Raw genomic sequence first — 25,320 nt, forward strand, 5'->3', positions numbered from 1 at the left:
TGGTGCTGCCCAGGAGTCATGAATGACGTTCAGCCACAGCCGTTACTATGCGAACAGTCATTTGCCTCTAGCAGCAGCTGAATGGGTGGCCAAGGACTGGCGTGGGGCTGCGATCTAAGCAGACGGCCTGCCGGCTTGTCGTCAAAACAAAAGTGGCGCTCTGAGCGCTCAAAGTTTGTGGGTTGTTGCAAAAAACCGCCACCAGACCAATATGCTGCCGGGCCCGGGGGCTGCATCACATGAAAGGACCAATCTGCTGGGCTGCTGTTGGCTGGTCGCTGGGACACCTGTCGTCTAGACTTGACTGATTGATTTTAATTTTTGTTGGCGGATAGAACGTGGACAGTATTTAAAGCTCTTATGAAACGTCGAGCCGGCAGCGCTGCCAGTCTTTAAAAAAAAGCCACATGATTGAAGATGAATTCCAGGTTTGGAGGGGGCAAAAGTTGTTTTGATGGATGAACGTGGTGAAGCCATTCAGAACGTTACATCATGACAAAGTTTTGGCTTGGCTGCAAAATGGTAGATTGCCGTGCTTAAACCCACCTCATTAGTAAGTTTTTTGCAGTTCCTAAAATAAGTGAACAAAATGGTTTGACCAAAAAGCAGCATTCTGCAATTTTGACGAAAGGAAAAACCTTCGTCTTCGGCCAAACACAATATTGAAAAGGTTTCTTCTATCGAAAGTAATGCGCTGTATTCATATTATTGCCAAGGTTTTTTAGTCAGTATCAGGGTTAAGCCCAAAAAAGTTAATTCAACCGAGAAAAATGTTTAACTGAATATTGGGAAACCAGAATTGGTGTGGAAATGGTTCGACATGAGAGCTACACAGATTAAACGAAAACAAATTGATTAATATAAAAGTCATATTGTGTTCGAACTTCAATTGTACATAAAATCGGTCGTTGAACAAATCGTACATGGAATATCGAGAGCAATAAATTGACCGGATTTTCCTGCAGTCGTCAAATCAATAAAAGTTATTCTTTCAAATGAACGTTTGCCCTAATTTCTAAAACTCATCTTTCGATGAAACAAAGTTGCAGACTCGACAATCAAATAACCAGAGGTTCAAATGAATGAAACTAGTGAAAATTGGATACCGATTGGGGTAAAAAAAACATAAAATACTATGGCAATTAAACGAATTAATTTTACTTTACCCATACGATACGACGCTCCAAAAGCGGGCAGTACTTTCTGTAGGACCTACCACAAGTAAACACAAATTTTACAAATCAACTTTGTCGGTAGTGCATAAGATCATGGCTACCAGTTTCGGTCCTCTGCTGACAAAAACGTGGTTCGTGGATCGACCTTTTGGCCAACTATTCGAAGCTAATCGCTAACACGCACGCTCCACGCCCTCCACTCGCACAATCACCGCCTCAGGCCATTACCGAACTCATTTATGTCTACTGTCTCAACGGCTCAACCGCCCCGGAGGACAAAGGATCTCTAACAACTGTTTCGATATGCTGCCGCCGAGCCGGTAGCCGTTGTGGCGGGGGCCTTCCATTCCCTCGCCCGAGACAAGATAAAATTATCCGAGCTTTGTTTTGGTCGACCCGATTCGGTGGTCCTCTCATGGCCGCGGTCGACCTCATTTCTGCAACTGACCCGACCCCGCCACATAGTTATCTGGAGGGCCTGCTCCCCGACAGCATCATAGGCGAGAGGTCGGCCTGGTGAGTCTGATAGCCGCCTGGTCGCCGGCTCCTTGAACTAAACAAGGCACGGCCTCTTACGCGTCGGCCTGATTTTGGACTACGCCGCACTTTCGATGCAGCTTCATCTCGAGCGTGTGCGTAAGTAAGACGTTGAAATGCGGGACCCAGAGCTGGACACGAGCGACACACAAAACAGAAGAAAAGGAAAACGAAACTAAGGCGTTCGGTAAAAAACCTGGCGTTCGAAAGCGTGCGCCTGACTGACAGCTGTACAGCAAAAGGGGCTCGTCGCGAAGGACTAGCGCCCGCGTCTGGACGAACGAAACCGAAAGCGTGATTGATACTGCCCCGGGTCCGCTTAGGCAGCGTGGTCATGTTCCTGGCGTGTAGGGCACACGACGGCTGTCGGCGGCAATGTTTCGTCGGTTGTGACTCTTGTCGTGGACATCGGCCCGGAATCGTGTTTCGCACGCGTGAGCCATATCAATTTTTGCACAGCACTGAAACCAGAGTGCCGGCAGGGCAGGGCAGGGCAGGTGGTCTCCGGGTGGACCCTTAGTTGCCAGCAACCTTGATCTTGGGTTTGGGTTCGTAAAGCAGACAACGGAGCAGACAATTTTGTACAAAAAAAAAACATTCGATATCTCAGTCTTGGGACTTGGTTTTGCCGACGGCCAACCTACTAATGCCCCAAACCAAACCCGTCTCCTAGGGTTTCCTATCCTTTTCGGGGGGTTTTAGGAGTGTAGTGCTTATTATTGCCCGGTCAGCAATCGTGGTGTGTGATATAAACATAAATAAATAAGAAACCGCTTAACATGCGTGGCTGCCGGTTGCGTTGTCAACGAGGCTATATATTGCTTTCGTCGCACTATAAAGCAATACAGAGGCTAGCCAGGCATCTGGACTTACGCCACGTACAGGCTGCCTGGTAGTAACTCAAAGACCATTGGCTGCGCGCCTGTCATCGTGGTTGTCTTGGCCCGGGGTTCAATTGCTGCCGGGGCCCTGCGCGCATTGAATTACGGCGAGAATTACAGCGTGAATTAGATAACTCGAATGGCACACGAAACCCGCACCATAGTAGTATAGCTAAGCCTGCGGAACACGTCAATCACGGCAAACGGTAATTTATGCCTCCCAGTCAGTGGTCGACGGTGCCGGTGCTGGTGAGGCGTGCGCAGTGATACCCCGGAGACTGCAGACCCGGACCAGATCCGGCAGCCGGTTAAGCGGGTTGTGCAGCAATTAGTTCGGTCCCGAGGGAAAGATCAGTATCTAGGCGATCCAAAAACTGCCAGCCCAACTCATTCTGTCGATCATTACTAGTCCGGGCGCAGCTGGGAGGTCCTGTCTTGGCTGCAGTTTTTGGCGCGCGAATGCAATGCAGTTGTGTCCAAGAGCTGGGGCAAGGTTTTCGGAACGTTTGGCTCGTTGGCATTAATTGACGGCCCGCGGTAATCACCATGTCTCCCCACGACACTTTTGCCGCGATTAGATTCAATTAAGCGACATAAATTGATACAAACTGATCCATAAATAGTCGTAGGCGATTTTGTGGTACTGGCCAGGCCGGGTGCAGACCTCGAGGACTGCAGCTGCCGTTTAATCATGGCGCCCTGCCCGGTGAGAAATTCGGGTTTTAAACCCTGGACAGATAACCGTGATAGAGACCCAGCGGGGGGGACCTTTTCGTCGGCTGGTCTAGAGCATTGGAGTGACACTCGAAGCATGATTTCGAGCGCCCGCCGCATGACAAGTTCCAGGTTTCCCAGCATGGGTGCGCACGCGTTCTACACTTTTCGCATTATTGGTAGAATGGGAAAAGTAGATTGATTCGATCCGTCATCCGGCTGGGTGGGTTCACGTCAAACCACGTTTCTGTCTGCATAACTTTGAAACAACCTTTCGAATTGGGGTCCTATTTTTGCTCAAAGTAACACGAGACCAGGTGCATAGGGGAGGTGTCGAACGGGGTTCTTTTATCAAACATTCACACGGTGGCATTTATTTCGAATGTCGCTCGACTTTCGATTGGCAAGGGAATACTTTTTGCCGTGTCCTGTTACTTAGTAACAGCCGATTAGGTTTGCACTTTCCACTCGGCTTACGACGTATGGAACATGTCAGGGCATGTCCCTGTGGCACCCTCTATACGTTGCAATGTAGCCATCAATCACACAAACGTGGCCACCGTCGCCTGACTTGCACAAATCACACATCGAACGTCAAGTGCGCTGCGCTCTCATCACCTATTAGCTACTCCAGCGTTTCCATAAATCACGGATCCAAAGCAGGTTGGGTTGGGCCGTGGCTTGAGCATGATGCCAGCAACGGTGCAACGGGCGTTACTCTTATCGAAGCCATAAATTAGGCATCTGACCAAACTGTCGGCACACACGGTAGCCCGGTAATTATTGCCCGTACAATCAGACTGCGAACGATTAGTCACAACATAGATCGCCAGATACTTTCCATCTTGGGCTCTGTTTCGGTCTCTCTCGCTCTCTCTCCTTTTCTTCACGCTTGAGTCCGCCGCCACCACGACGTTGCTGACCATTAGAATGTCTAAGGCTCCACTCACATAGAAAATGTACATACAATGTAAGTGCACCGTGTGCCATGTGATCGGGTTCGGGTGGAGCGAAGCCGAGCCACAACACCACCTGATCGTTGAGGGGGAATTTTTTCCGATCTTGACCGTTCTGGAACAGCCACGTCGTGGTATATGAGAATAAATTTTGGTGAGTTGCCGGCCGGTAACTAGAGACCGGTGGCCGTTCACTGGCGCTGGTGCCCAGTTCGGTTCTGCTTGTTAAGCATCGAACAGAGAATCAAAGTCTAACAGGCTAATGCACTGACTTAGCCACCGATGATCGAGCTCGATATAGTAGACAGCGTCACGCAGGCTGTGGAGAATGTCCGTATAGTGTTCGAGAGACCTAGCGGGTGTTATGTGAGAAGGTTGCCAATCTTTGAAGTAAAAATTCGGACGTTACCAACGGGACTGTAATGGTCATTGTGTAACCCCACCACACCCAGACAGCAATTTAGGGTCGAAGGTAGAACCCCCCGGTAGAGGGGCTCACCACAATCACTTAGCATAGTGATGAACCTGTTTGTCATTGGAATTTGGCGGGTATTCATATGCTGACAAACGTGTTTACCGACTTTGTGGATCGTCACCTTCGTTGATGGAACCACACCACACAGGTTCCTAGAGGCTTACCGTAGTCCACTTCCTGTTTTTCCACGCGGCCCTAGCAACACCAGATTGACCATGAACTTTACATAAAGGTGTCTCTGCTAGTGAGAGTTACTTTTGTTTGAAATGCACGTAGTACAATGTTGCGCGCGCTTCCTGTTTGAGCATGCTGACCATTTTATGACCAGTGTGCGGTGCGCGCCACTTCGACAGCTGAACGGCAATCGAGTCAGTTCCCTCGAAATGACAAGCCCATTTCTAGGTATCCTTTCACCGGGCGGTGCTGTAAAGTTTTCCGTGCTCTAACGCCTTTTTTCGCGTTGGCCGTGCTCCAAGTGCTTCCAAAGGTTAGCACAGCAACACGAGCGCGTTCTAGCATTTCAAATGGGCAAAACAATGTTGAATTTATGCGCACACACTGGGGCAGGTAACACTAGACTAGGCTAGGCCGAATATGCTGTAGTAATCGACAAAAACGAATGGCAAAAAGTCGACGCAACGTTTTATTTTTTATTTTATTTTTTTTATTTTATTTATTTATAAACCCGGTTGCTTAAAGCTATACAGGCGAGGCTTAAGACACTAAGGAGAGGAGAGGAAATAGGAGAGGGAGAGGAGAGCAAAACGGACAACAAAGTAGAACGAGACTCCTTTGTGAGGCAGATAACAGCACCTAGGCTGGATAAAGGTTTTGTAACAGGGCACGTCTGAAGGACGCTAGAGGAAGGTGGAAGTCAAAGTAGCAGTAGGATTGATTAAACGCACGGAGACAACGGAGGAAGGGGTCGGAGGAGCCATAAAGAGTGCGGCGAAAGGGAATGAGGAAGCAATCACGGCGCCGTAGGGAGCGTGAAGGGATATAAAGAGGAAGGCGGGCGAGGAGGGCAGGATCGTCGATAGTGCTCAGCAGCAGCCCACCGATGAACAGATTTTGCGCCACACAGCGCCTATCCACTAAGGACAGGAGGCCCAATTGACGACAGCGGATCGGGTAGGGTGGAAGATCAGAGTACCTGTACCCTAGCTGCCGACAAAACACCATGCGGGTGAAACTCCTCTGAACCTGTTCAAGCGCATTGGTAAGCGTTTTGCAGGAGGGGTCCCAGACAATGCACGCGTATTCCATACCAGATCGTACCAGGCAACAATACAAGGACTTGAGGCAGTCAATGCTGCGGAACTCCCGGGAGAGAGACCGAATCAGCCCCAGTAACCTAAAAGCTTTACTGCACACTGCCTCGATGTGCGCAGAGAAGGTAAGCTTAGAGTCAAGCGTCACCCCAAGGTCTTTCACACAAGAAACGCGGGCGAGGGGGGTAGACAAGATATTATAGTTGTGTGAGATAGGAGAGGAGGATCTAGAAAAGGAAATGACGGAGCATTTCTCAGGAGAGAGAAGAAGATGGTTAGAGGAGCACCAGAGGCAGACGGCGTCTAGCGCATACTGAAGAGACAAACAGTCAGAGATGCTATTAATAGGAAAGAAGATTTTCAAATCATCCGCGTAAAGCAGATAGCCTGGGGATTGGAGGATAGAGGTAATGTCATTAATAAAAAGGATAAACAAAAGGGGAGAGAGGACACTACCTTGAGGGACACCAGAGGTGCAGCCGAAGTCCTTGGAGAGGTACGACCCAATGCGAACACAACAAGAGCGCATCGACAGGAACGACTCAAACCATTCGAGCAGAGCGGGAGCGACACCAAGCTTCCCGAGCTTAGCAAGAAGGAGAGCATGAGGCACACGATCAAAGGCAGCTCTAAAATCAGTGTAAATCGCATCCATTTGGCCCCCGCGATCAAGTTCCGCCACCGTACGGGAAACGAATTCGATAAGGTTGGTTACAGTAGATCTTTGGGGAACGAAGCCATGCTGGTGCGGGCTCAACCATGAGCTAACTGCAGAAAGGAGGGACGGGCGAACGACCGACTCAAAGATTTTACTGCCGTTGCACAGAATGGAAATACCCCGGTAATTAGCAACGCACGCCTTGTCCTTATTTTTGAAGACCGGGATCAACTGCGCCTTCTTCCAGGCCGCAGGAAAGGTCCTTGTTGAAAGCGAAAGTTCAAATAACAGCGCGAGTGGAGATGCCAGAGATGATGCGCAATGCTTAAACACAGAGGCCGGAATGCCGTTCGGATCAGGAGCGAAAGAAAGACGAAGATCGGAGAGGACCTTCTCGACCAGATCCACGTCGATTGGCAGTTCGGATACGTAGAACACACCCTCAGGCGTGTAGGAGAGGCCTGGGTCAAGACTAGCCGCTGAGGACAACGGTACCGCGAACAACGCAGCAAAATGACTGGCAAACAGGGAGCAGATGTCAGCAGGGTTGTCGGCAATGGTGTCGTTGAGGTACATAGCACTAGGCAGACAGCCAGAGCCTCTGCGAGCACCAACGAAACGCCAGAAGGACTTAGGATGGGAGCGCAGGCGGGATTGCAGACGGTCGACATAGGAACGGTAACGGGCCGCGTTGTAAATTCTATAGGCCCTCATCGCGTACTTGAACAGCCGTTTGTTAAAAGGCGAGCGAACGCAGTAGTATGCACGCTGCGCCCTATTTCTATCCCTTTTCGAATTGGATCATGAGATATTGATTTTTCGCCTGTCAATCGCGAAACGGTGCTACAAAGGGCCCCAAAAAATTCAGGTTTTAGGTCGCCATACGTTTAGATTAAAAATGTATTGGAAATGTTCAATAAAGCAAGGAAACGAGCCGGCAAGAAACTGCTGTTGGTTTCTGCTCTCCATTTCTCCCCAAACACAAAGAACAATGGGGCCCAACAGAGCGAATGGGCCTGCCACATGGCGGAAGTGTCACAGCAATATGTTTCGGGTGTCTGATGGTGGTGAAAATGGTTCAGGCTGTGGGAATCTCATTATACACTTCCAATCTGCGATCTCACGACCAACCGTGACCGGGGCGGCCCGACAAATTGATTCTCATATGTTTCGCTTCGCGGCAGTGTCTCCGGCTCCGGAACACTACTCAGCCCGGCGTCGTCATCGTCGCATGACTCATTTGAAGTGATATTTGCTCAACAACGTACGAACCCGTTTGCCATGAGGGACATCATCTTTGCCAGCGAAGTTGTACTGAGACACTCGCGACCGACCGCGGGCATCATGAATCAATGGCTTTTTATTGACGCAATCGTGAAGTCAACGCTGGATAGTTTTTAGATTTTCTAGCACCATTTGGGAAGGGATTTCCTCACCCTGCCCTCAACAAATAATTCGTGTTTTGTTCGTGGATGCGTTGATTTTGAGAAATTAAGCAATTTCTTTTCAATGCTTGCAGCAAGTTTTATATGCCTGTTTCCACGGTGTTAATTAGCGAAAAATCGTGCACGTTTCGCTACCGGAAGGTCCAACTTAAGGTAAGAAAAAAAAGCATGGACTTTCAGTTGAAAAAGCGAACCGTGCAAGAGTTGAATGAAGACAAATTAAGATTAAATGCGAAGAAAACTGTGCCTGTTAGAGGACGGTGAAAATTAAATTACGGCGGTGCGATCGGCGATGACGGTGAAAGTGATGTGACGCGATGAATGATGAAAACGATTAAAACTAATTTAATAATTTGCCACAACAAATAGCAATGAATCGTGCTTCAACGCTGAACGCTTACACAAACTTTTGCCTCAAAATGGCAAGATTCAATCAATCAGGTTAATGACTGAAGCTAGGGGTTTAGTGCCGATCGAATGTCCTCGAGAACGGATTGGGAACAAATTTGAGCGTATTTTCAAGAATCAATCATGCTGCCTCCGTCCCATGCCCGAAACGTGTCGTGGGGTCGTGATTAGTGCGCGCACAACATAGCATGTTAAGAACAACACCTATCTATTCGAACGCCTAGACAGGACGCAGAGCTCAGTCGTCGGAAACCTGGTGGCGCGCGATGTTTCGTACCGGTACCCCGCTTGAAAGTAATTAAAAAGTTTGTAGGACCGGTCGCTGGGACCGGCCACGCCAAGACCTGATAAAAACCGTCAACACATTAGCGGAATGTGCCGACCAAAAAAAAAAAGGAAAAGTGATTGGCCCGCCGCCCGGTGGTTCTACTTCGGATCGAAACCGGAGAAAACCTGACAACTTGTTATCTGTGGTAACACCCACACCAAGCAGTTGTTCCAAGTCGGCTTCGCGGTGGCGATTATGCAGGGCCCGGTGCGCTCGCGGATTTGCGAAGTGTGTCCACTGAGTGGTAATTAAAGGCAGCGTTTGTCATTAAATCGTGCCCAACACGCGGCTCTGGCAGGTCGCAGATTCCAATAAAAGGCCCAGAGCGCGCGCGCGCGAGAAGGAAAATGTAATATTTCAATTATTGCGCTACTTAACGATAACAAGCTGAAGGAAGTGTGGCTTAGTTTATGGCTTAATCGTACGAGCAAGATCGGATCCCTTCTAGTGTCCCCTAGTTCTAGTGGCCGCTGGACTGGTGGACCCTATTGTTGGGCGGAACGGTTCGAACGGCTTATGTTGGGCTCCATCGGCCCACCCATCGGAGCATGGCAAACTAATGACATAATTAATTAGCGCCGGTATGCACGAGAACGATGTATGGCCTCGAAGTGTGTCAATCGAAGATCGGTTCCAAACGCCACGAGCCCCCTTCACACGACTCTGGGCAATTCGATTCGATGTTCCCAAATTAGACGCGTCTATTAGTCTCGCCCTGGAGCATTCACAAACATACATATGGTGATCTTGAGCGCCTACCCCTACAGAGAGGGTGGTACAGAAATGTAGATAACATGTGCTGAAAGTTTCATATTTTGCTCACGAACCCGACCGCCGCATGGTGGCTGGCGACCGTGGTGCGGTGGCTGACCGACTCTGCTGTGCCAGGTCGTTCCCTAGAGAGGTTGGCAGACCGCCACCAACTAACCTTGCCGTTCGGTTGGTTGGGCGTTGGTTACTAAAGACACACACGAAATACAATGTTTGAAAGCACGGGTCCGGGTCCAGGCACAACATTGTAGTGGGCCCTCCTCCGTTGGGTCTACCTGTGCCAGCGCCGCATAAAATTGTACACTTATTTTGGAGTACCCCACATAAATGCATTCCTTCGGTCGAACATGGGTCGGCGAACACCGACGACGATCACCAGAATGCTGCGCGGCGGTGTCCTTTGGCCGCTGCTGTGTGTGACCGCTGACTGGGTGGTGTATTATGCTCGTGGGTTGATTTATAAATCACGACAAACAATTGTTCAACCGATCGGGGAGAGACAGTCCCACACATGCGAGATGATGGTTGCGAGCGATCGGTATCTGCGTGGTTGAGGGTATGAAGCAATAACTTCCACTTGTTCTGTCAAACATTCTGTGACTGCAGGCCTGCCGGTGGTCTGCCGTCAGATATCGCAGAAAGGACATCGTTTGTGGAATCAAGCCGGACGGACATTGAAATATGAGCGCCAATTAAACGGAGCGACTTGTTAAACCTATAAACCTTTTTTGATATTCCCGATGGCGTTGTGAACACACGCGCGCGTCCAGAATAATTGTCATAAGCACATGGCAAAAATGACTGCAATGGATTGCCTTTCCCTATTAATTTAGTATGGTACACTTCAAAGCAGCAAAGTAAGGAGATTCATTTTTTGCTTGCCCTTAGCTATGAGCGGGATGGAACTTTTTAGAGGTTTTGCAATTCTGCGCCACCGCTTTGCCAATGTCACTCGTTGCCTGTATGCATCCTTTTTGGTTGGCACATTTTGGCTACGGGAGTTATCACGCGACTAGCGAACTCAACAAACCTGAGTACTTTTTACGCGGATCGAAACGCGAAAAACTGAATTCTCCTTGGCAATATTGTTAAATGTCGGAACCACACAGTATCCTGTACCCGTCCTTGCCTGCCTTATGCCATTATGTAAGTGTGTAAGGGTGTTAGGGAATAGGGAACCGTTCGTGCAGGTTCCGACCGATCGAGGGATTATCAACCCCGAAACGATTTGGGAACAAAATAATTATCCTCGGCTCTATCAGAATTGAGGAGTGAAAAACATGGAAAAAGATGCTCCCGAAACAGGACGTTTGTCAGCATTCGATCACGTTAGTGGTCACTGTTTGGGCCGCCGTGTTTAACACACACTATTAAGGTGGTTGCGTGACGGGCGCAGGAGGTTTGTTTGTATTCGTCGTTTGCTAACCTTTCTCCTTCTGGCGCGGTGGAAGTCCTGCTCCGTTTGACAGCTGCTCGCGTGCGTGCGCACGTGCGTCAGTTCCTCCTTGTTACGCACGTGTTCTACACTCTGTCGGTGCGAAGGTGTCGGTGTGTGCCGATGTGGTGCGTGCCACAGACCAGAGGGGTTCTGGCAATAGGACACCCTTTTCGAGGCTCGAGGGCGGCCCATTGGCAGACCCAGGAAGGAGGAGCGGGTGGTGTAGAATGACTTTGCTTTCTCGCAACATAAACCAGCTGCTTTACCCGGGCGCATCTGTGTTTGGAAGATGCATCAAAAGCGAACGGTTTCACCAGCGACAAACTGAGGATTATTGTATTGATTATTTTGCTGACTACAGCTCTCAATGAAACCGCGTTTGTGTTGTTTCATCTCAAAAGAGTAATGGTAAGGCGAAACCTTCTACTGGTGTTTATGAATTTTCATACTGTTTATTATTTCGGCCGGAGTGTCCTTGCCGGAAATCGTGAGCGCTCGATATCAAAGAGAAAAGGTCGCGCTCATAAAAACACAATAAAATAAATAAAATATTATGTAAACAAATCGTGAAACTCATTTTCGCATCACTAACTATATAGCGTGGAATGTTTCACGTGTTCGTGGTGCCAAGGAAACCCCAACCGGAAGCGGATCACCATTCTGAGTCGTTCAATATTCCTGTCCCGTGGCCGCTAAAAACCCCATCGGCTGGCGACGCGAGTCACATGAGTTGGAACTGTGTGTGGTAAAAAAATAAATAAATTCCCTTCTTTGTATGGACGGTGGCGGCCATCGGCCGATTGTGTCTTGTCTCTTTGGGTTTTGCTTTTTTTTGCTTCGTCGCCTTGCAACATGTCAGACGGGGACCGTTCGTAGGACGGCTTTAATTCAATTTTTGATGCGTCGTGGACCCAGCCCAGAATAGTGTGGAAAGCGCGGAATGTAAACAACGCAGAAATGAAAAAAGGAACGGCGACGGTCCCGCATGACGCAAGTTGCATTCTGTGAGGAAATAGGCAGTAGAGTGGAATGGAAATGGAAAAAGAGCCACGCGGGAGCCCTGTCACAAAAAAAGCTCAACCATTGCGCAATTATGCTTTGTTTTTAGGGCCTATTTCAGTCACGCGAGCCTGTTTGCCACTTAACTTAATAAAATTGTGGGACCACCATAAAAATGATAAAACATTGCGTAGTGTCATCAACGCGTTGGAAGAAATCAACTAAAACAATACAACCATTTAAGTGTATCTTTATGTATGACTGAATTTTCCCAGTTCCAGGAGCACTGCTAATGGTTGCCATGATTGTTTTGCTAAACTGAAAAGTCATTGAACAAAACATAGGTAAGATGATGAGTTGACATTGGTTAGGACAACGTCAAATATTTTCTTTCGCACCAATTCTTCGATGGTCCAGCGACGATGAATGACCGCACCGAAGGCAATCGAATCATTCTTTTCGGCGCTCCAACAAGGACAGCTTAATGCGGTGGTTTAGCGGAAAGAGACTCGCAAGAAGTTCATCCATTGTCTTCTTAGCCATTCTCTGCCGACAGTATGCGCGCTGTCTTATACGCTGCTCGAGATTATTGGACTTCGATAGATGATGGAACCTTGAATGCCACGCCAAGAACCATTACCTCCGTGCGCGGCGCTTGGTTAAGAAGTTATCGGAATCGCGATAACGTGCACGGCTACGCTTGAAAGCGTGGCCGGAAAACAACATCGCAGCACGCATCAAACCGGAACAGACCAGAGCGTGTCGACAGTGTCGAGCCTTGTTGGAAGCAGTTCAATGTTTCTGCTTGGCGAACGAGTGCCCAACGGCCGAGAAGCCAGATTATTAAAAAATGAAAAATATCGATGACATTTGTTTTTATAATAAAGCAAGGCGATGTCGTGGGTGGCTTATTTTCCTTCGATCATTAGTTGATTCGGCTGCGAGTATTACCTTGATAACGAATGGTGATATTATTGAGCACGAAAATGAAACAAGAATTATGTCCTATGATTAATTTGAAAGCAATAGAGAGAAACCCACCTTCGAGAAACACTGGAATCGGCATGATGCTTGTTTGCTGTTGTTACTGGTCTGGCAAGGAAGAGTGCTGGAAGCTCAATGGGGCTCTGCAAACGGTGATTGAATTGGTGGCAAATGCTGCCAAATCCAATTGTTTTTATCTTTCTTCCTGGGCCGCCGTGACTATCAAGGGGGAACCCCGACGCCCCGCGAAATGTTGGCAGAACAGCGTAAGGATACTTCCCGTTGTGCGTGTATTGGTGAGCTCACGGCTCGGTTTCTGTGTCGTGCTCTGCCTTTCCTCGGCAATCAGTAATCATCACACAATGCACGCACCGCGTGCGCATTTGAACGCGAAGGCTACTCACACAATGACACACCGAAACTGCACACACGCGCACAGCGCATCCTTTTGCTTCGTTTGCCAATGGCAACGGGCCAAGCCCAGCGCGAACTGCTGTCGCTGGGTGCACCTTTTTTATCACTGAAATTCGGGCCGCGAACGTTGTGCCATATTTTCACACTTTTTCACGCACCTCTTTGGCCGCACGGCCTTTCACATCCCTCTCAACGAGGACTCGAAGGTCCTTTTTTTCATAGGCGTTGCTTGGACAGCAGTCGGTCGTCGGTCGGTCTACATGAAAATTTTCGATCACGCCCCGGACCAGCGGCTGGCCAAACGTGCTCCCGGACTGGTACACTTTTAACGTAACTTAATTCGAACTATTTCGCAAGGATTCGTCGTCTGCGTGAAATGGGACTCTGGACTAGTGGTCGCGTAACAAGGACCACACTTTCGACTTGTGACGAAAAGCGAAAAACAAAGGCTCACTATTCTTTTTCACACCTCCGTTGGATAGCACTTTCTTAAGGTCGATGAAAATCCCTCCGTCAGCCCGTCGTTGCTACGGCTACACATCACGATGCACACACACCATATACACTCACCAAACACGGCGCTCCCCAGCTAGAACGAGGCGCTTTCTTCGATTTTCTTATCAAATTGCAAACTTCCTCCGTGTTCCGTTTCGCTTTCCGTTCTTATACAAACCGTTAGAGCGCACTAGCGGCGAGCGCTGGGTGGCTTTTGGGGCGACGGGTGAAGAAAAAGACGTTCCAGGAACGCAACGGACGGGGCCAGCATGTGACAAGTGTGTGGCCAAGAGGTCACCGTCCACTTTGGCAGTGCGGCGCTGCGCGGCTCATCCTCGGACGGGTGCGGTTCCGCTGTTTTTGCTGTTGCCGTTTTCCTCTACTCGGACACGCTTGGCTTCCACCCTCGCTCCCTGTCGGTTTTTCTTTCACCGGGACTCTTTTCACTGCTCCACAGTGTCCGTTGTGGTTCTTTTGTCTTCGCAGGGGCGCAGCTGACGAAAGGAGAGAAAGAAAACGCGCAACCCGAACGACCGAACCGTTCGAGTGGTACCGAGAATCGCTCTGCGAAGCGAGCGGAACCGGAAAACACGTCCGAACTCTCTAAGCGCAAAATGCGAAAAAAAAAATTATTTCAAACGGTTCAAATTTGATTTCTGTGTCTCACTTTTACTGACCAACTGACTAACGAACTGACTTTCGAACCTGACTCTCTCTCTGTGTCTCTGCTCGGTCTCTGTTTTTCTCTCTGACTCTCTCTGTATTTCTCTGTGATCCCGGACAAGGCTATGTGACTATGGGAAAAAGGTTGTCATCACTCATAACATTATTTTAGGAAGTGAGTTTTAGTTACATTTTCTCAAAATAGGTAAATTAGCCATGAATTTAAGTAATGAGCAGAGTATAATAGTGAGTATGAGTGAGTTCAAATAATGATTTCGAATTACGATAAACCATCATTGCATGAAAGCGTGTATTACACAAAAATGTAGAATTTAGTCAAAACAGAAGAAAACAATAAAGTTGAAAAAAGTATCCATTTTCTTCTTAAAAACAAAGATGACCTCCTTCGAATACAAATTACCCACTGTGCGATGGCGAGAAACTGATTTTATTGGTACCGAACTCACCAGCTGTTCGGCTGTACAATGCAGTGACGTCACCTTGGGAAAACACAACAGGTATGGCAATAACAATAGAAACAACATAAAACCTAATTTCTTGGTACTGCGTTTGACAAAACTTGATATATGATTTTAAATTCTTGTTTTCTGTTTTGCTTTCTTGGCAGTTCTCGAATCATCATGTTTCGTCAATTACATCTCTTTTTAATTTCCACTACTCCTTGTATGGTTACGATTACGGTCAGTTGGATAATATTTTTCATATAAAACATATTTTAATACGCCGATGAGATTTACGTTTCTGTTTTATCAACTATGAACCGTCATTGGCAAGGCTTGTTTTCTGAACTGCCGGATTTCACAGATTGCAGAATGTTCCATAGTAGTAGTACATAACGAGCCACATTCACCATCGAAAAATATATCAATATCCATCCCATATGAATATATTTCGTGTGGTAAAAAATTCGTGGAAGCAAATGAAAAAAAAAAAACTTGAAACTTGATCAAAAAAACTTCTTCACTTGTTTCCCTCTGTTCTAATAAGTCCATATTTCGTGCAACAAAGCAACTAAGGACAATTCGCAACATGAAATAATTTTTCAAACAGCAGATTTTATTAACCGCGCATCAATCTTCGGATATTGGACCGCATTTACAAATAAGAGTTCGCAACGCCAACCAAACTAGAATAAGCTCCAATAGTCTCGATGCGGGTTTCCGTTACTTGACACCCATAGTGCTTTTGGTACCAACTGATCGATCGAATTTTGCTAAATCAATCATTCCTGCGGCTGTTTTGCACGATAGATTAGACTGCACTACCACGGGGATCGCTCGCTGATCTAGTCCTTGCGATGCTAAGGATAACTGTTTGCTGTCTCATTCTAGCCGGCGGCTTCTATGGTTGATAATACTGTTTACCAACTTAATCGGTGTACTTTGGAGCCGGGCTTTCGATCTTCGAGTAGTCTCTGACCGGAGAGTAGAACTGTAAATAGACAAACAGAAAGGGTTTGTTTACCACCACTGCACGAAGGAGAGAACTATTTATAAGTGGTTGTTCCGATGAATGGCCCTTTGCGAGCTTGTGGGAGAACCACTTTACATAACACGGCAATGTCACCTTATGCTGCTTGGTTCTGAATTCCTCCCAGGGTTCCGGATTGTTCTTACGGGACCAGGTTACTTCAGGACTACGGAGGGCTAGACGAAGGGTGTAGAACACAGATCCTGCCGCTCCCAGGGCAATACAAACGTACAGCGGGATCAGCTGAAGTATGAAATACAAAAATGTTATAAACCTAATTGGCACAAATAATGTTGATTACTGCAAATTTTTTGATACACAAAAGTGCAGTCTGCGCTACGCTGTGACGTAACCAACAAACGCATATTTCGCCGACAATTTCTGGTCAATGTCGTTTCAATACATACCGCTGGGTTTTTCTTCAAACTAGCCATAGTAAGGCCCTGCATTTTGCTGGATTTCTAAAGTTTTTTTCGGGGGGAAAACGATTCTTTTTACACACCGCGCACTATGTGAAATGGCAGCCAGACAATCTTTCCCTTCTTTGAAGGCGAGCGAACCGATTGATGAAAAACTACTCTGTTGGAAAAGTGGCGTTTGACGTCTTGGTTTTGTACCGGTTCGCGAGAACAGCCCTATTCAAATGCAAGTTACATGAACTTGATGATCAGAATCTGGTGCATCGTAGAACATAGAACATAATGTTGCAAGCGAATAAATGTTATCTTAATCAATGTCTTATCAAAGAATTTGTCATTTGTTCGCACATGCCATTCATATTTTTGCACATGTCGTTTATCTTGGATGATTAGCACATTTCGCATTTACAGATAACAAGTAACTGACCTACGCAAATACCATTTGCAAAATCGAGCCGTGCGAAAGCCATATCGCAAAACGTTTTGATTTGGCAAGCGGATTCGTCTGAATTGATAAAAGAGAATAGGGGGCGATACCGTTGGTCTAGTCTCGAAGCAAAACGGTGATTGGAAACAAGAGTTTGGACGAATTCAATTCCGTTATTTTGTTTTCTTTTAATCTTAGAAGAACGGACCGGGCCGTATTTTTTGTTGTTGTTTCGTCCAATCTTTCAGATAGCATTAAATAAAGATAATTTAGGCTTTTAAGTTTGTCTTTCGTTGTTCTATTTAGTTTCAACAGCAAGATTGGTCTGTGATTGAAGTGCAGGATTTCAAAGCAAGTTTTGTATTCAATTGAACGTACATTATTGACATTATTGTGTCTATTAAGACTTATGTTATTCAATTTATATTCAAATTGAACACCAATTTTTGCACATCGTTTTAAGCACGAATACAACATTGCGTGGAAGAATAACCGATTCGTAGGAAATCAACGCGTTAGCTCATGGGTAAGTAACGTCAAAAAAGTAAACAATTACGACAGCGCTATGTTGCGAATGATAAGGAGCAATTTTGTGCGATCGACAGTAAAAACGGTATGATCCGCAAGTGCAATGGTAATGTGAATATTGATATCTTTTAGTTTTGCTTCATATTTTCTCAGTGTTCTGCCGGTTTAAGAACGACGCGACTTTGTTTCGCCACAATGAAGTACCTCAACCAACAAGAGGCTATCGCAATTGATGAGGAATTGTTCAATGATTACAAGTTTAGTGTTGATCAGTTAATGGAATTGGCTGGTTTAAGTTGCGCTCATGTCGTTGCCGATGCTTATACGCCTAGCAGGTAGAAAAGAGCCGATCAACTCTTTTTTCCTTCTTGTTATTGTACATGTTTTATTCTTATAGCCTAAAAAGCAACAAAGTACTTGTTTGTTGTGGTCCGGGAAATAACGGAGGCGATGGATTGGTGGCTGCTAGACATCTGTCTCTGATGGGCTACGATCCCTACGTGTACTATCCGAAGAGAACCGAAAAATGTTTATTTGTGAATTTACAACATCAGGCAGAGTCCATGGGAATCGTTGTTAGCGCTGACTGCCCTCGGTCTGAATGGGTGGATGAGGAGTTTGGACTTATCATCGACGCACTGTTCGGGTTTAGTTTCAAGCCCCCGGTACGGGAGTCTTTTATGCCCATTATGTCGGTTCTACAAAACTCCAAGGTACCGATCGTAAGCGTTGATATTCCGAGTGGCTGGAACGTTGAGACAGGACCTCTGGGAGAATGCGCTATTAGTCCCGCATGTCTCATTTCGTTGACGGCACCAAAGCTTTGTGCAAAACATTTGCAAAATGCGCGTCACTACCTTGGAGGACGATTCGTGCCAAAGACATTAGAAGCAAAGTACTGTCTGGATCTTCCTTCATATGAGGGCAATAATCTTTTTGTGAAACTCTAATGAGCATTGGATCGTACTAGAGAAATAAAACTAAGGACAACACACTATGGCAGTTTAAGGTGTTTTCAATATTTATTAGAAAATAAATATCTGTAAACATTGTTTAAAAACTTTAACTGCTTCAAAATTAAAGCAAAACGGACATCACTTTTGCACCGTGCGCCACCCACTCTTGTAGACGAGCTCTGCAGCCCTACGGGGCCTAAAGTACGACATTGCAACATCTTCAATTTTAGGAAACGGGCTGTAGTTGGTGCTTTTGCTGAGAAATTCTTTGCTTTGCTGCTGCGGTCGCTCTTCGGTCGGTATGGTTCGGATGGTGCGTTCAAACTGTGGCAATTTGGCAAGTATCATTGTCGAGCTACGTTCCAAGCGTCCGGGGGCCGTTAAGGACGTTTGACTTTCTCGGCCGGACGACTTTGCAGGTGACGTCTCCTCTGGCGGTGGCGTCTCTGCCGGGGGTAGTCGCAACCGTAACAAAGTGTCGTCTGGTAGCCGCCATTTCCGCAAATCGTCACTCCACTCCGACTCCTTTTCCAGATACTCTATGTTCCAGTAACGACCATCCTTCCGGAGGATAGGCATCGCTTTTTGGAACAGGGTTTCATAGAACAGAATTTTCTTTTCCAACAGCCTGATGGTGGCAAGGTAATCATCCCTTTCGCGCTGAAATTCGCCCTGAATATCAGACACTTCTTGTTCGAGAGCTTTGGTTCGCTTTCGGAGCGCTCGTATTTGATCGTATCGCTTTTTAAGCTCTTGTTGAGTATCGGTACAGTGACCCTGTAATAAATCCCGATCTTCCGTTTGCTCTATTTTGCTCAATGCTTGGGCTAGTGCATTTATTCGTTTCTCTGACGCGAGCTTATTACGGTAGCGCTTTTCCTTAAGCTGTATATCGTTGGCTCGTTCGCCACCGACAAGCGCATCTTTGATCTGTTTAATGCGATCGTATATTTCTTTCCGGTTGACACTCGGTATCCCCGTCGGAGCTGGTGCTGTTCCACTCTCGGATGTTTTTTTCGTGTAAATGTGCTGCATTTGTTGCTCGTAGTATGATTTAATTTTTTCTATATCCTTCGCCAGTTCCTGTTTTGCCATTTTCTGTTCCTCGTGCTCCCGCTTCAACCGTCTCACCTCTTGATCGTATTGTAATTTCAATGCTTGTTTTTCCTTCTCGAACCCTGCTTCTTCGAAGGCATTTCCGGTGACATTGTTGGTTTCACCTTGCAGGAGCTCCTTCAAACGCACTATTTCCCGTTGATATTCGCGCAGCATCGTGTCTTTCGGGTCTTCGTTCACTCGTGGTTTGTTGGCTATATTCTTTGCCCGGCTCGCGTACCTCAGCGTAGAAAGAGTTTCGTCGTAATTATAATCGGCTGGTGAAATGCAAGCAATCATCAGTGTCTTTGTGTTTCCCCCTAACGAATCCTGTAGCAGACGGGTAAGCTTCGAATCCCGGTACGGTATGTGCTTGGTTTTCCCATCTACCAATGCCGAAATCACGTTACCAAGCGCAGATAATGATAAATTAATTTTCGTAGCTTCCTTTAGTCGTTCCCCGGTTGCACCCGTCTTGCTTTGTCTCTCTGAACCGGCCAAGTCAACCAGGTTCAGCTTGCCGCGTTTTATGGCTGCGCCTTCACCGGATACACTTGTCGACATTTGTTCCAAGCTGATGGTGAAGATGGAGTGCGAACGAGAACTCTCGATGTTCATGAGGGTTGCGCCCACTTTACGATTTTTAGCGCCCATCTCGAGCAGCTCGATGCACTCCTTCATTCCGTGAACTGTGTGAAGGGATAGATTTTGGATTGTAACTCCTTCGCCGGCGATCTCCTTGATCGATAAACTAGTTGCCGGAGTCCCATGGCCCGTCGTACTCGATGATGCTTGGGCTGGCTGCAGCAGATCGCGTATGGTTTCATTGTAAATTTCCAGATAACTAACCAGCACCAGATAGCGGACCTCGTTGGCCAACGATATCGCTTCAAAAATGTGTTCGAACGATCGGGGGATGATCCCGATGTTGTTGGCATTGTTAGGATCAACCGCGGCCACGTTGTACGTAGTTCCCTGCATTGTGTGCGATTTGCCGCAACCCGTTTGACCGTAGGCGAAAATCGTAGCATTGTAACCCTCGAGAACACTCTACAATGTGATAAAACGAATGGTTGTGCTGTGGTCAATTCTGCGTTAAGCTGTTGATCTTGAATGACTAACCTCAACCAACGAATAGCAAATGTCGCTGTAAATGTTCTCGGTCGTGGCTGCATAACCGTACGCATTGTCAAATTGGAAAGACTTTTGCGGTGCGTTCGGATCGTTCTGATTGTCCAGGTTTACCACCGCATTATCGATTTCAATCACATTCTGGGGACGAAGAAACGAAATTCACCTATGTGAAGTTACAGATTGAATTATGTTTTGTTCTAACTTACCTTACAACATGATTGTTGTTCCCGTTTATTCATTGGCCGGCACCGTACAACCACTTTCACGTTTTCGGCCATGATTTGTCGAAGTTGGCGGTGATAAAATGTGGCGACTAATCAATTATTCGTTAGTCATTGGGCTGTTGAATTCTTACTGTAGTTTACCGAAGGTGCTAGTTCACCGCCCGTTTTTTGTTTGCTGAATATATCGTATGCGCTTACGTTACTTCCATGTGGTAGTCGCATGTTCAGGATGATAATATGTTGGGCCGGAGGTATTATTTTTGCTGCAGTACCCACTGTCTCACGTTAATCCTTCACGGATAGATGGTAGATTACTCTGAATGGTGTTTAGATGTCCCATCGTAGCGTATATCGAATAATGACACACTAGCGTGATGTTTGTTTTTCAAAACTGCTCAATTTAAACGAACGTACGGGTAAGAATTTTGTTCCTTCATAAATGGATTTTTCAAAAATACGGCCCAGTCCGTTCCTAAATATAAAAAAAAATGGATTTTTGAAGTGTTTAAATGGGGCTCACATCTGTTTTACTAGTGCTCAGTGTATCGTTTAACCAACGATATAAAAAGCACAAAAATACATAAACCGTTGTTACCGTTTTCCACTTTTTTTTTCAAAATATTTGACTGTTAAATAATTTAATATTTTTTTACAATCTATTGCGATGATATCTCGAATCTATGTTTCATAAATACCCTTTTGAACTTTTGTGGAAATTCGCAACGAATTGAAAATAATATAATAATAGTGTATGTTACTGACGGAACTACACGGCACCAATATCGTGTCCACAACAAACGCTATGTTATATTTCGACTTGGTAGTGTTTCTTCAATTACTCACTCTTCCCGAAGCACCAGCGACATGGGTAAACAAACAATTGCACAAAATGATTCAGAAAGCTAAACTGAGCACTTTCGTCGATGAACTACCATCCATTATAGATATAGGTCAAGGATGGGTGGATGGGTGAGACCTGCACGACAGTAAAAACGGCCAGGGAAAGATAGACCACAGGTTTTCCTTCAATTCGAACGATTTTTCTACAAGCTTCCTGACACACGTTATCGAGCTACATTCCACCATTTGTAGGTAGAATTTTCAGTCACTCAAACCGTTTAAAAGCGGCAAAAGCGAGAAAAAAAATCCATCATTAAAATTCAATCCGTCTCACTGGTCACGCAAACCGCTGGAATGGACTTCTCAATGACTCAGTAGTTAGTTGGTCCTGGCGCCGATGATTGACCTTGAACCGGTGAAAGCACGAATGTTGTACGAATGAGACCGGTGGTCATTCGCGTTGTTGTGATCGCAGATCAAATCTTTCCTATGCTTGTACCCAATTCCTATGCTACGCTCCGATGTCTGTTGGCGAATAACTAAAGCTAGACTAACAAGATGGTTCGACATACGCGAGCAACCATACACAATACGACGCATACGCCAGTGTAATGTGAATGTAAATTTTTAATAAACCAAATGATCATCGGTCAATATTTCCTGTTATCCTTAATGATGCCACATTGGAAGATAGTATGGATTTGTGATGGCGGAACCGTCGCCAACGCAACACAACTTAACTGTGCACGATTTTGGACATTTGAAAATGTATTTCACGGTAATGCAACGGTTTCGAACGTAGCCACACAATAAGCGACACTGAGGCCCCAAAGTTTAAATAACAAACAGATACATTTTCCCGGTGCTTCGAAATTCAAATACAAGTCACACGATCCGCAAAGGTGAAACCGACACCATTCCGTCGGACGTGCTCGGGTCAACTGAAACTGTTGGCCCCAGATCAGGACCTTCCGGGCAAGTTAAGGAGCACTTTATGTTACATGCTGTTACATCCACACAATTCTTAGTTGCGCATGCTTCGTTTCGGTATCCATAGTGCCGCATTTGTGAAAGGCAGACACGTGTTGAAGATTTTGTTTTGATTCCTGGTCTTCATTTACATATGTTTGCTTGATAGTTAGTGGTTAAGACTTGTGCTTATCGTTGCGTAGAAGAGAAAAGAAGTATCTTGAATTCATCTCTGTTAAATAGGAAAAAATATCAATAATTCCATTAGAATATGCTCTCGGTTGTATTTGAAGCTATAAATTATAATGTTGTTAATAATTATCATTTTCAATAGTCGTTATTTTAAATTTCGTATGACACTTCAATTCTGTTGCTGATTTTGGTACATATCACCCTACCACACAATCTTAACTTTTGGACGATATTGGACTTTTGGACGCAATGTTGATTATCTCGTCGGTGCGAGTAGATTACTTCACAACGCGGGTGCTTGTGGCTAGCGGCCCCACAACGTATTTGCAGTGAGACAAGTGGAGTGTTTTTGTTCCAACAACGTCGCGAATAGTTCTAGATTTTCTTTAGAATACATTTTGTAAAGGGTGCTTCATTAGAAACTAAGAAATAGAGGTATGTAAAAAAATCGTGAATGCTCTACGTTATGTTTGATAGTTCAAAGTATGAGTATTATCGATAAGAGATAATGGTTTAGACGGTTCTACGTTCCGTGTTCGTATCTGGTGCTGTTTAGCGCAAGGGAGACATTAATTATGATTCAGCAAAATAGGTTTCAGTGACAGGACAAAGTTGCTATCCGGCTGGACCAACGTTCATAATCCACATTCACTTAATTTTCATTTATTTTTTTCATCTTCTCACTAATGTATGCTTTTCTTGCTTTTTTAGCGATGAACATGGCACGCAAGCTCGACGTAGTTATATTTGGTGCTAGTGGCTTCACGGGAAAGTACACGGTGCTGGAAAGCATTAAACTGTTGGCGAATTTGAGATGGGGCATTGCCGGTAGAAGCCAATCCAAGCTTCAAGAAATACTGAAAGAAGTAGGTGATAAAGCTAAAACGGATCTGTCCACGGTGCCGATAGTGCTGGCGGATGTCAATAATCAAGATTCGCTAATTAATATGGCACGTGATTGTCGTGTGGTGGTAAATTGTTGCGGTCCGTACCGCCTGTACGGTGAGCCGGTAGTGAAAGCGTGTCTAGAAACACGCACACATCACGTGGACGTGAGCGGTGAGCCCCAGTTTCTGGAGGGAATGCAGCTAAAGTACCATGAAGCGGCGAAGGAGAAGGGAATTTACATGATTTCGGCATGCGGTTTCGACAGCATTCCAGCTGACATGGGAACCGTATTTTTGGAGCAACAGTTCGATGGCGTTGTTAATTCGGTAGAGAGCTATGTAGTCACTAAAACGCAAGGCCGCCGAGAGATGGGTGGTATCCATTATGGGACCTGGGCTTCTGCGGTGCACGCTATCGCAAATCAAGATGAAGTGGGACAGATTCGCCGGAAGCTGTTTGCAAAGAAACTACCCGACGTGAAACCGAAATTACGCGAAAGGCCAACACTACATAAGTCTTTCAATGGAAACAAATGGTCGCTGCCATTCCAGGGTGCTGACAGATCGTGCGTCGCACGGACTCAAAGATTTTTGTATGAAACGGAAAACAAACGACCTCTGCAGATGCGGGCCTATATATCCTTCGGGTAAGAATATAATGTTTATTGTCAAATAGAAAACTAGAAATTTGCAAATGTTTGCTACTAATGTTTTAAAACTTTTCCAGGGGATTATTGGAAGTGTGTGCGGTATCATTCGTTGGCGCCATATTTTGGCTAATGGTAAAAACATCGCTCGGACGGCAGATGTTGTTAAATTACCCGAAACTATTTTCTCTCGGGATGGTTTCCCACGAAGGTCCGAGTGACGAAGCAATGAACAACGTAAAGTTTACATTGTATTTTGAAGGAAAAGGATGGGAAGACAAGTTGGCTAGTCCAGAGGACGTTTATACCAATCCTCCGAATAAGGTGATTCACACAAAAGTTGGAGGAACAAATCCTGGCTACGGCGCGACCTGCGTCGCGTTAATTCTCTGCGCTAGGACTATCCTGTTGGAAGCAGAGCACATGCCTGGCGAGTGAGTATGCCCGGTTTCCAGCACATTGCTTCGAAATTTAATAAACGTGTTTCTTTTTACAGAGGAGGCTATCTGACTCCCGGAGCTGCATTTGCCAAGACAAACCTTATTAAGAACCTCTGCGAGAATGGTTTTACTTTTGAAGTTCTTTCAACGTCAAAGTTGTAAACGTAATTGCATTCAGAGCTTCGTAAATTAAAATAGCATTAAATAGCATTTTAAAATTATTGGTGGCAGTAATAAAAACTAATTTCTGTAGTTTGTGTTTGAATTTTGTTATTGCAATATTCAAAATATAGTTTGTGCTTACGAGCTAACCGGTGCAAACCGATTCGGAACCGGTACATAGATTGGCGACCAAATGCGGGATCGTGGGATCCGCAATATTGTTTAATTTCTTAATATACTGATGCCGGTAAATAAAAACGAAGAGTGTATATAAATTAGAGCCCCAAAATTAATGAC

General features: G+C 46.0%; 4 protein-coding genes across 7 annotated transcripts; 2 read left to right on the top strand and 2 right to left on the bottom strand.

Annotated features, from left to right (window-relative positions):
* Positions 1-15,668: 15,668 nt before the first annotated feature.
* On the bottom strand, positions 15,669-16,672 carry LOC131209758 (cytochrome c oxidase subunit NDUFA4). The gene is made up of 3 exons (XM_058202893.1): positions 16,511-16,672; positions 16,200-16,346; positions 15,669-16,064 (listed from the first exon to the last, which is right to left on the bottom strand). The coding sequence occupies exons 1-3, from the start codon at positions 16,550-16,552 to the stop codon at positions 16,002-16,004; spliced, it is 252 nt and encodes an 83-aa protein (XP_058058876.1). The 5' UTR covers positions 16,553-16,672; the 3' UTR covers positions 15,669-16,001.
* Positions 16,673-17,513: 841 nt separating this feature from the next.
* On the top strand, positions 17,514-18,449 carry LOC131212894 (NAD(P)H-hydrate epimerase). Of its 3 annotated transcripts, none has more exons than XM_058206966.1 (3): positions 17,514-17,562; positions 17,631-17,812; positions 17,875-18,449. In XM_058206966.1, the coding sequence occupies exons 1-3, from the start codon at positions 17,515-17,517 to the stop codon at positions 18,425-18,427; spliced, it is 783 nt and encodes a 260-aa protein (XP_058062949.1). In that variant the 5' UTR covers position 17,514; the 3' UTR covers positions 18,428-18,449. The 3 variants fall into 3 exon arrangements, with proteins under 3 accessions (XP_058062949.1, XP_058062948.1, XP_058062950.1); XM_058206965.1 differs by having other exon boundaries at positions 17,523-17,562; positions 17,610-17,812; XM_058206967.1 differs by having other exon boundaries at positions 17,554-17,812.
* Positions 17,526-25,099, top strand: LOC131212893 (saccharopine dehydrogenase-like oxidoreductase). 2 transcript variants are annotated; one of them, XM_058206964.1, is made up of 4 exons: positions 17,526-17,562; positions 23,599-24,421; positions 24,502-24,855; positions 24,918-25,099. In XM_058206964.1, exons 2-4 carry the CDS (start codon positions 23,601-23,603, stop codon positions 25,021-25,023), a joined length of 1,281 nt encoding a protein of 426 aa, XP_058062947.1. In that variant the 5' UTR covers positions 17,526-17,562; positions 23,599-23,600; the 3' UTR covers positions 25,024-25,099. The 2 variants fall into 2 exon arrangements, with proteins under 2 accessions (XP_058062947.1, XP_058062946.1); XM_058206963.1 differs by lacking the exon at positions 17,526-17,562 and adding an exon at positions 17,567-17,583.
* On the bottom strand, positions 18,572-20,940 carry LOC131212892 (osmotic avoidance abnormal protein 3). The gene is made up of 3 exons (XM_058206962.1): positions 20,869-20,940; positions 20,651-20,800; positions 18,572-20,578 (listed from the first exon to the last, which is right to left on the bottom strand). Exons 1-3 carry the CDS (start codon positions 20,938-20,940, stop codon positions 18,572-18,574), a joined length of 2,229 nt encoding a protein of 742 aa, XP_058062945.1.
* Positions 25,100-25,320: the final 221 nt, after the last annotated feature.

Source organism: Anopheles bellator, chromosome 2 (assembly GCF_943735745.2).
Source record: "Anopheles bellator chromosome 2, idAnoBellAS_SP24_06.2, whole genome shotgun sequence".
NCBI classification, from domain to species: domain Eukaryota; kingdom Metazoa; phylum Arthropoda; class Insecta; order Diptera; family Culicidae; genus Anopheles; species Anopheles bellator.

Excerpts from the sequence above, each read along its gene's own strand:
- LOC131209758 (XM_058202893.1), bottom strand. The coding sequence starts at position 16,552 with ATGCAGGGCCTTACTATGGCTAGTTTGAAGAAAAACCCAGCG. Across the intron at positions 16,347-16,510 it reads GTTTGAAGAAAAACCCAGCG|CTGATCCCGCTGTACGTTTG; the intron begins GTATGTATTGAA and ends TTCATACTTCAG. Across the intron at positions 16,065-16,199 it reads TCAGAACCAAGCAGCATAAG|TTCTACTCTCCGGTCAGAGA; the intron begins GTGACATTGCCG and ends GTCTATTTACAG.
- LOC131212894 (XM_058206965.1), top strand. The coding sequence starts at position 17,524 with ATGATAAGGAGCAATTTTGTGCGATCGACAGTAAAAACG. Across the intron at positions 17,563-17,609 it reads TGCGATCGACAGTAAAAACG|TTTTGCTTCATATTTTCTCA; the intron begins GTATGATCCGCA and ends GATATCTTTTAG. Across the intron at positions 17,813-17,874 it reads GATGCTTATACGCCTAGCAG|CCTAAAAAGCAACAAAGTAC; the intron begins GTAGAAAAGAGC and ends TTATTCTTATAG.
- LOC131212892 (XM_058206962.1), bottom strand. The coding sequence starts at position 20,940 with ATGGCCGAAAACGTGAAAGTGGTTGTACGGTGCCGGCCAATGAATAAA. Across the intron at positions 20,801-20,868 it reads AACAACAATCATGTTGTAAG|AATGTGATTGAAATCGATAA; the intron begins GTAAGTTAGAAC and ends CTTCGTCCCCAG. Across the intron at positions 20,579-20,650 it reads TTTGCTATTCGTTGGTTGAG|AGTGTTCTCGAGGGTTACAA; the intron begins GTTAGTCATTCA and ends ATCACATTGTAG.
- LOC131212893 (XM_058206964.1), top strand. The coding sequence starts at position 23,601 with ATGAACATGGCACGCAAGCTCGACGTAGTTATATTTGGTGCTAGTGGC. Across the intron at positions 24,422-24,501 it reads CGGGCCTATATATCCTTCGG|GGGATTATTGGAAGTGTGTG; the intron begins GTAAGAATATAA and ends AAACTTTTCCAG. Across the intron at positions 24,856-24,917 it reads GCAGAGCACATGCCTGGCGA|AGGAGGCTATCTGACTCCCG; the intron begins GTGAGTATGCCC and ends TTCTTTTTACAG.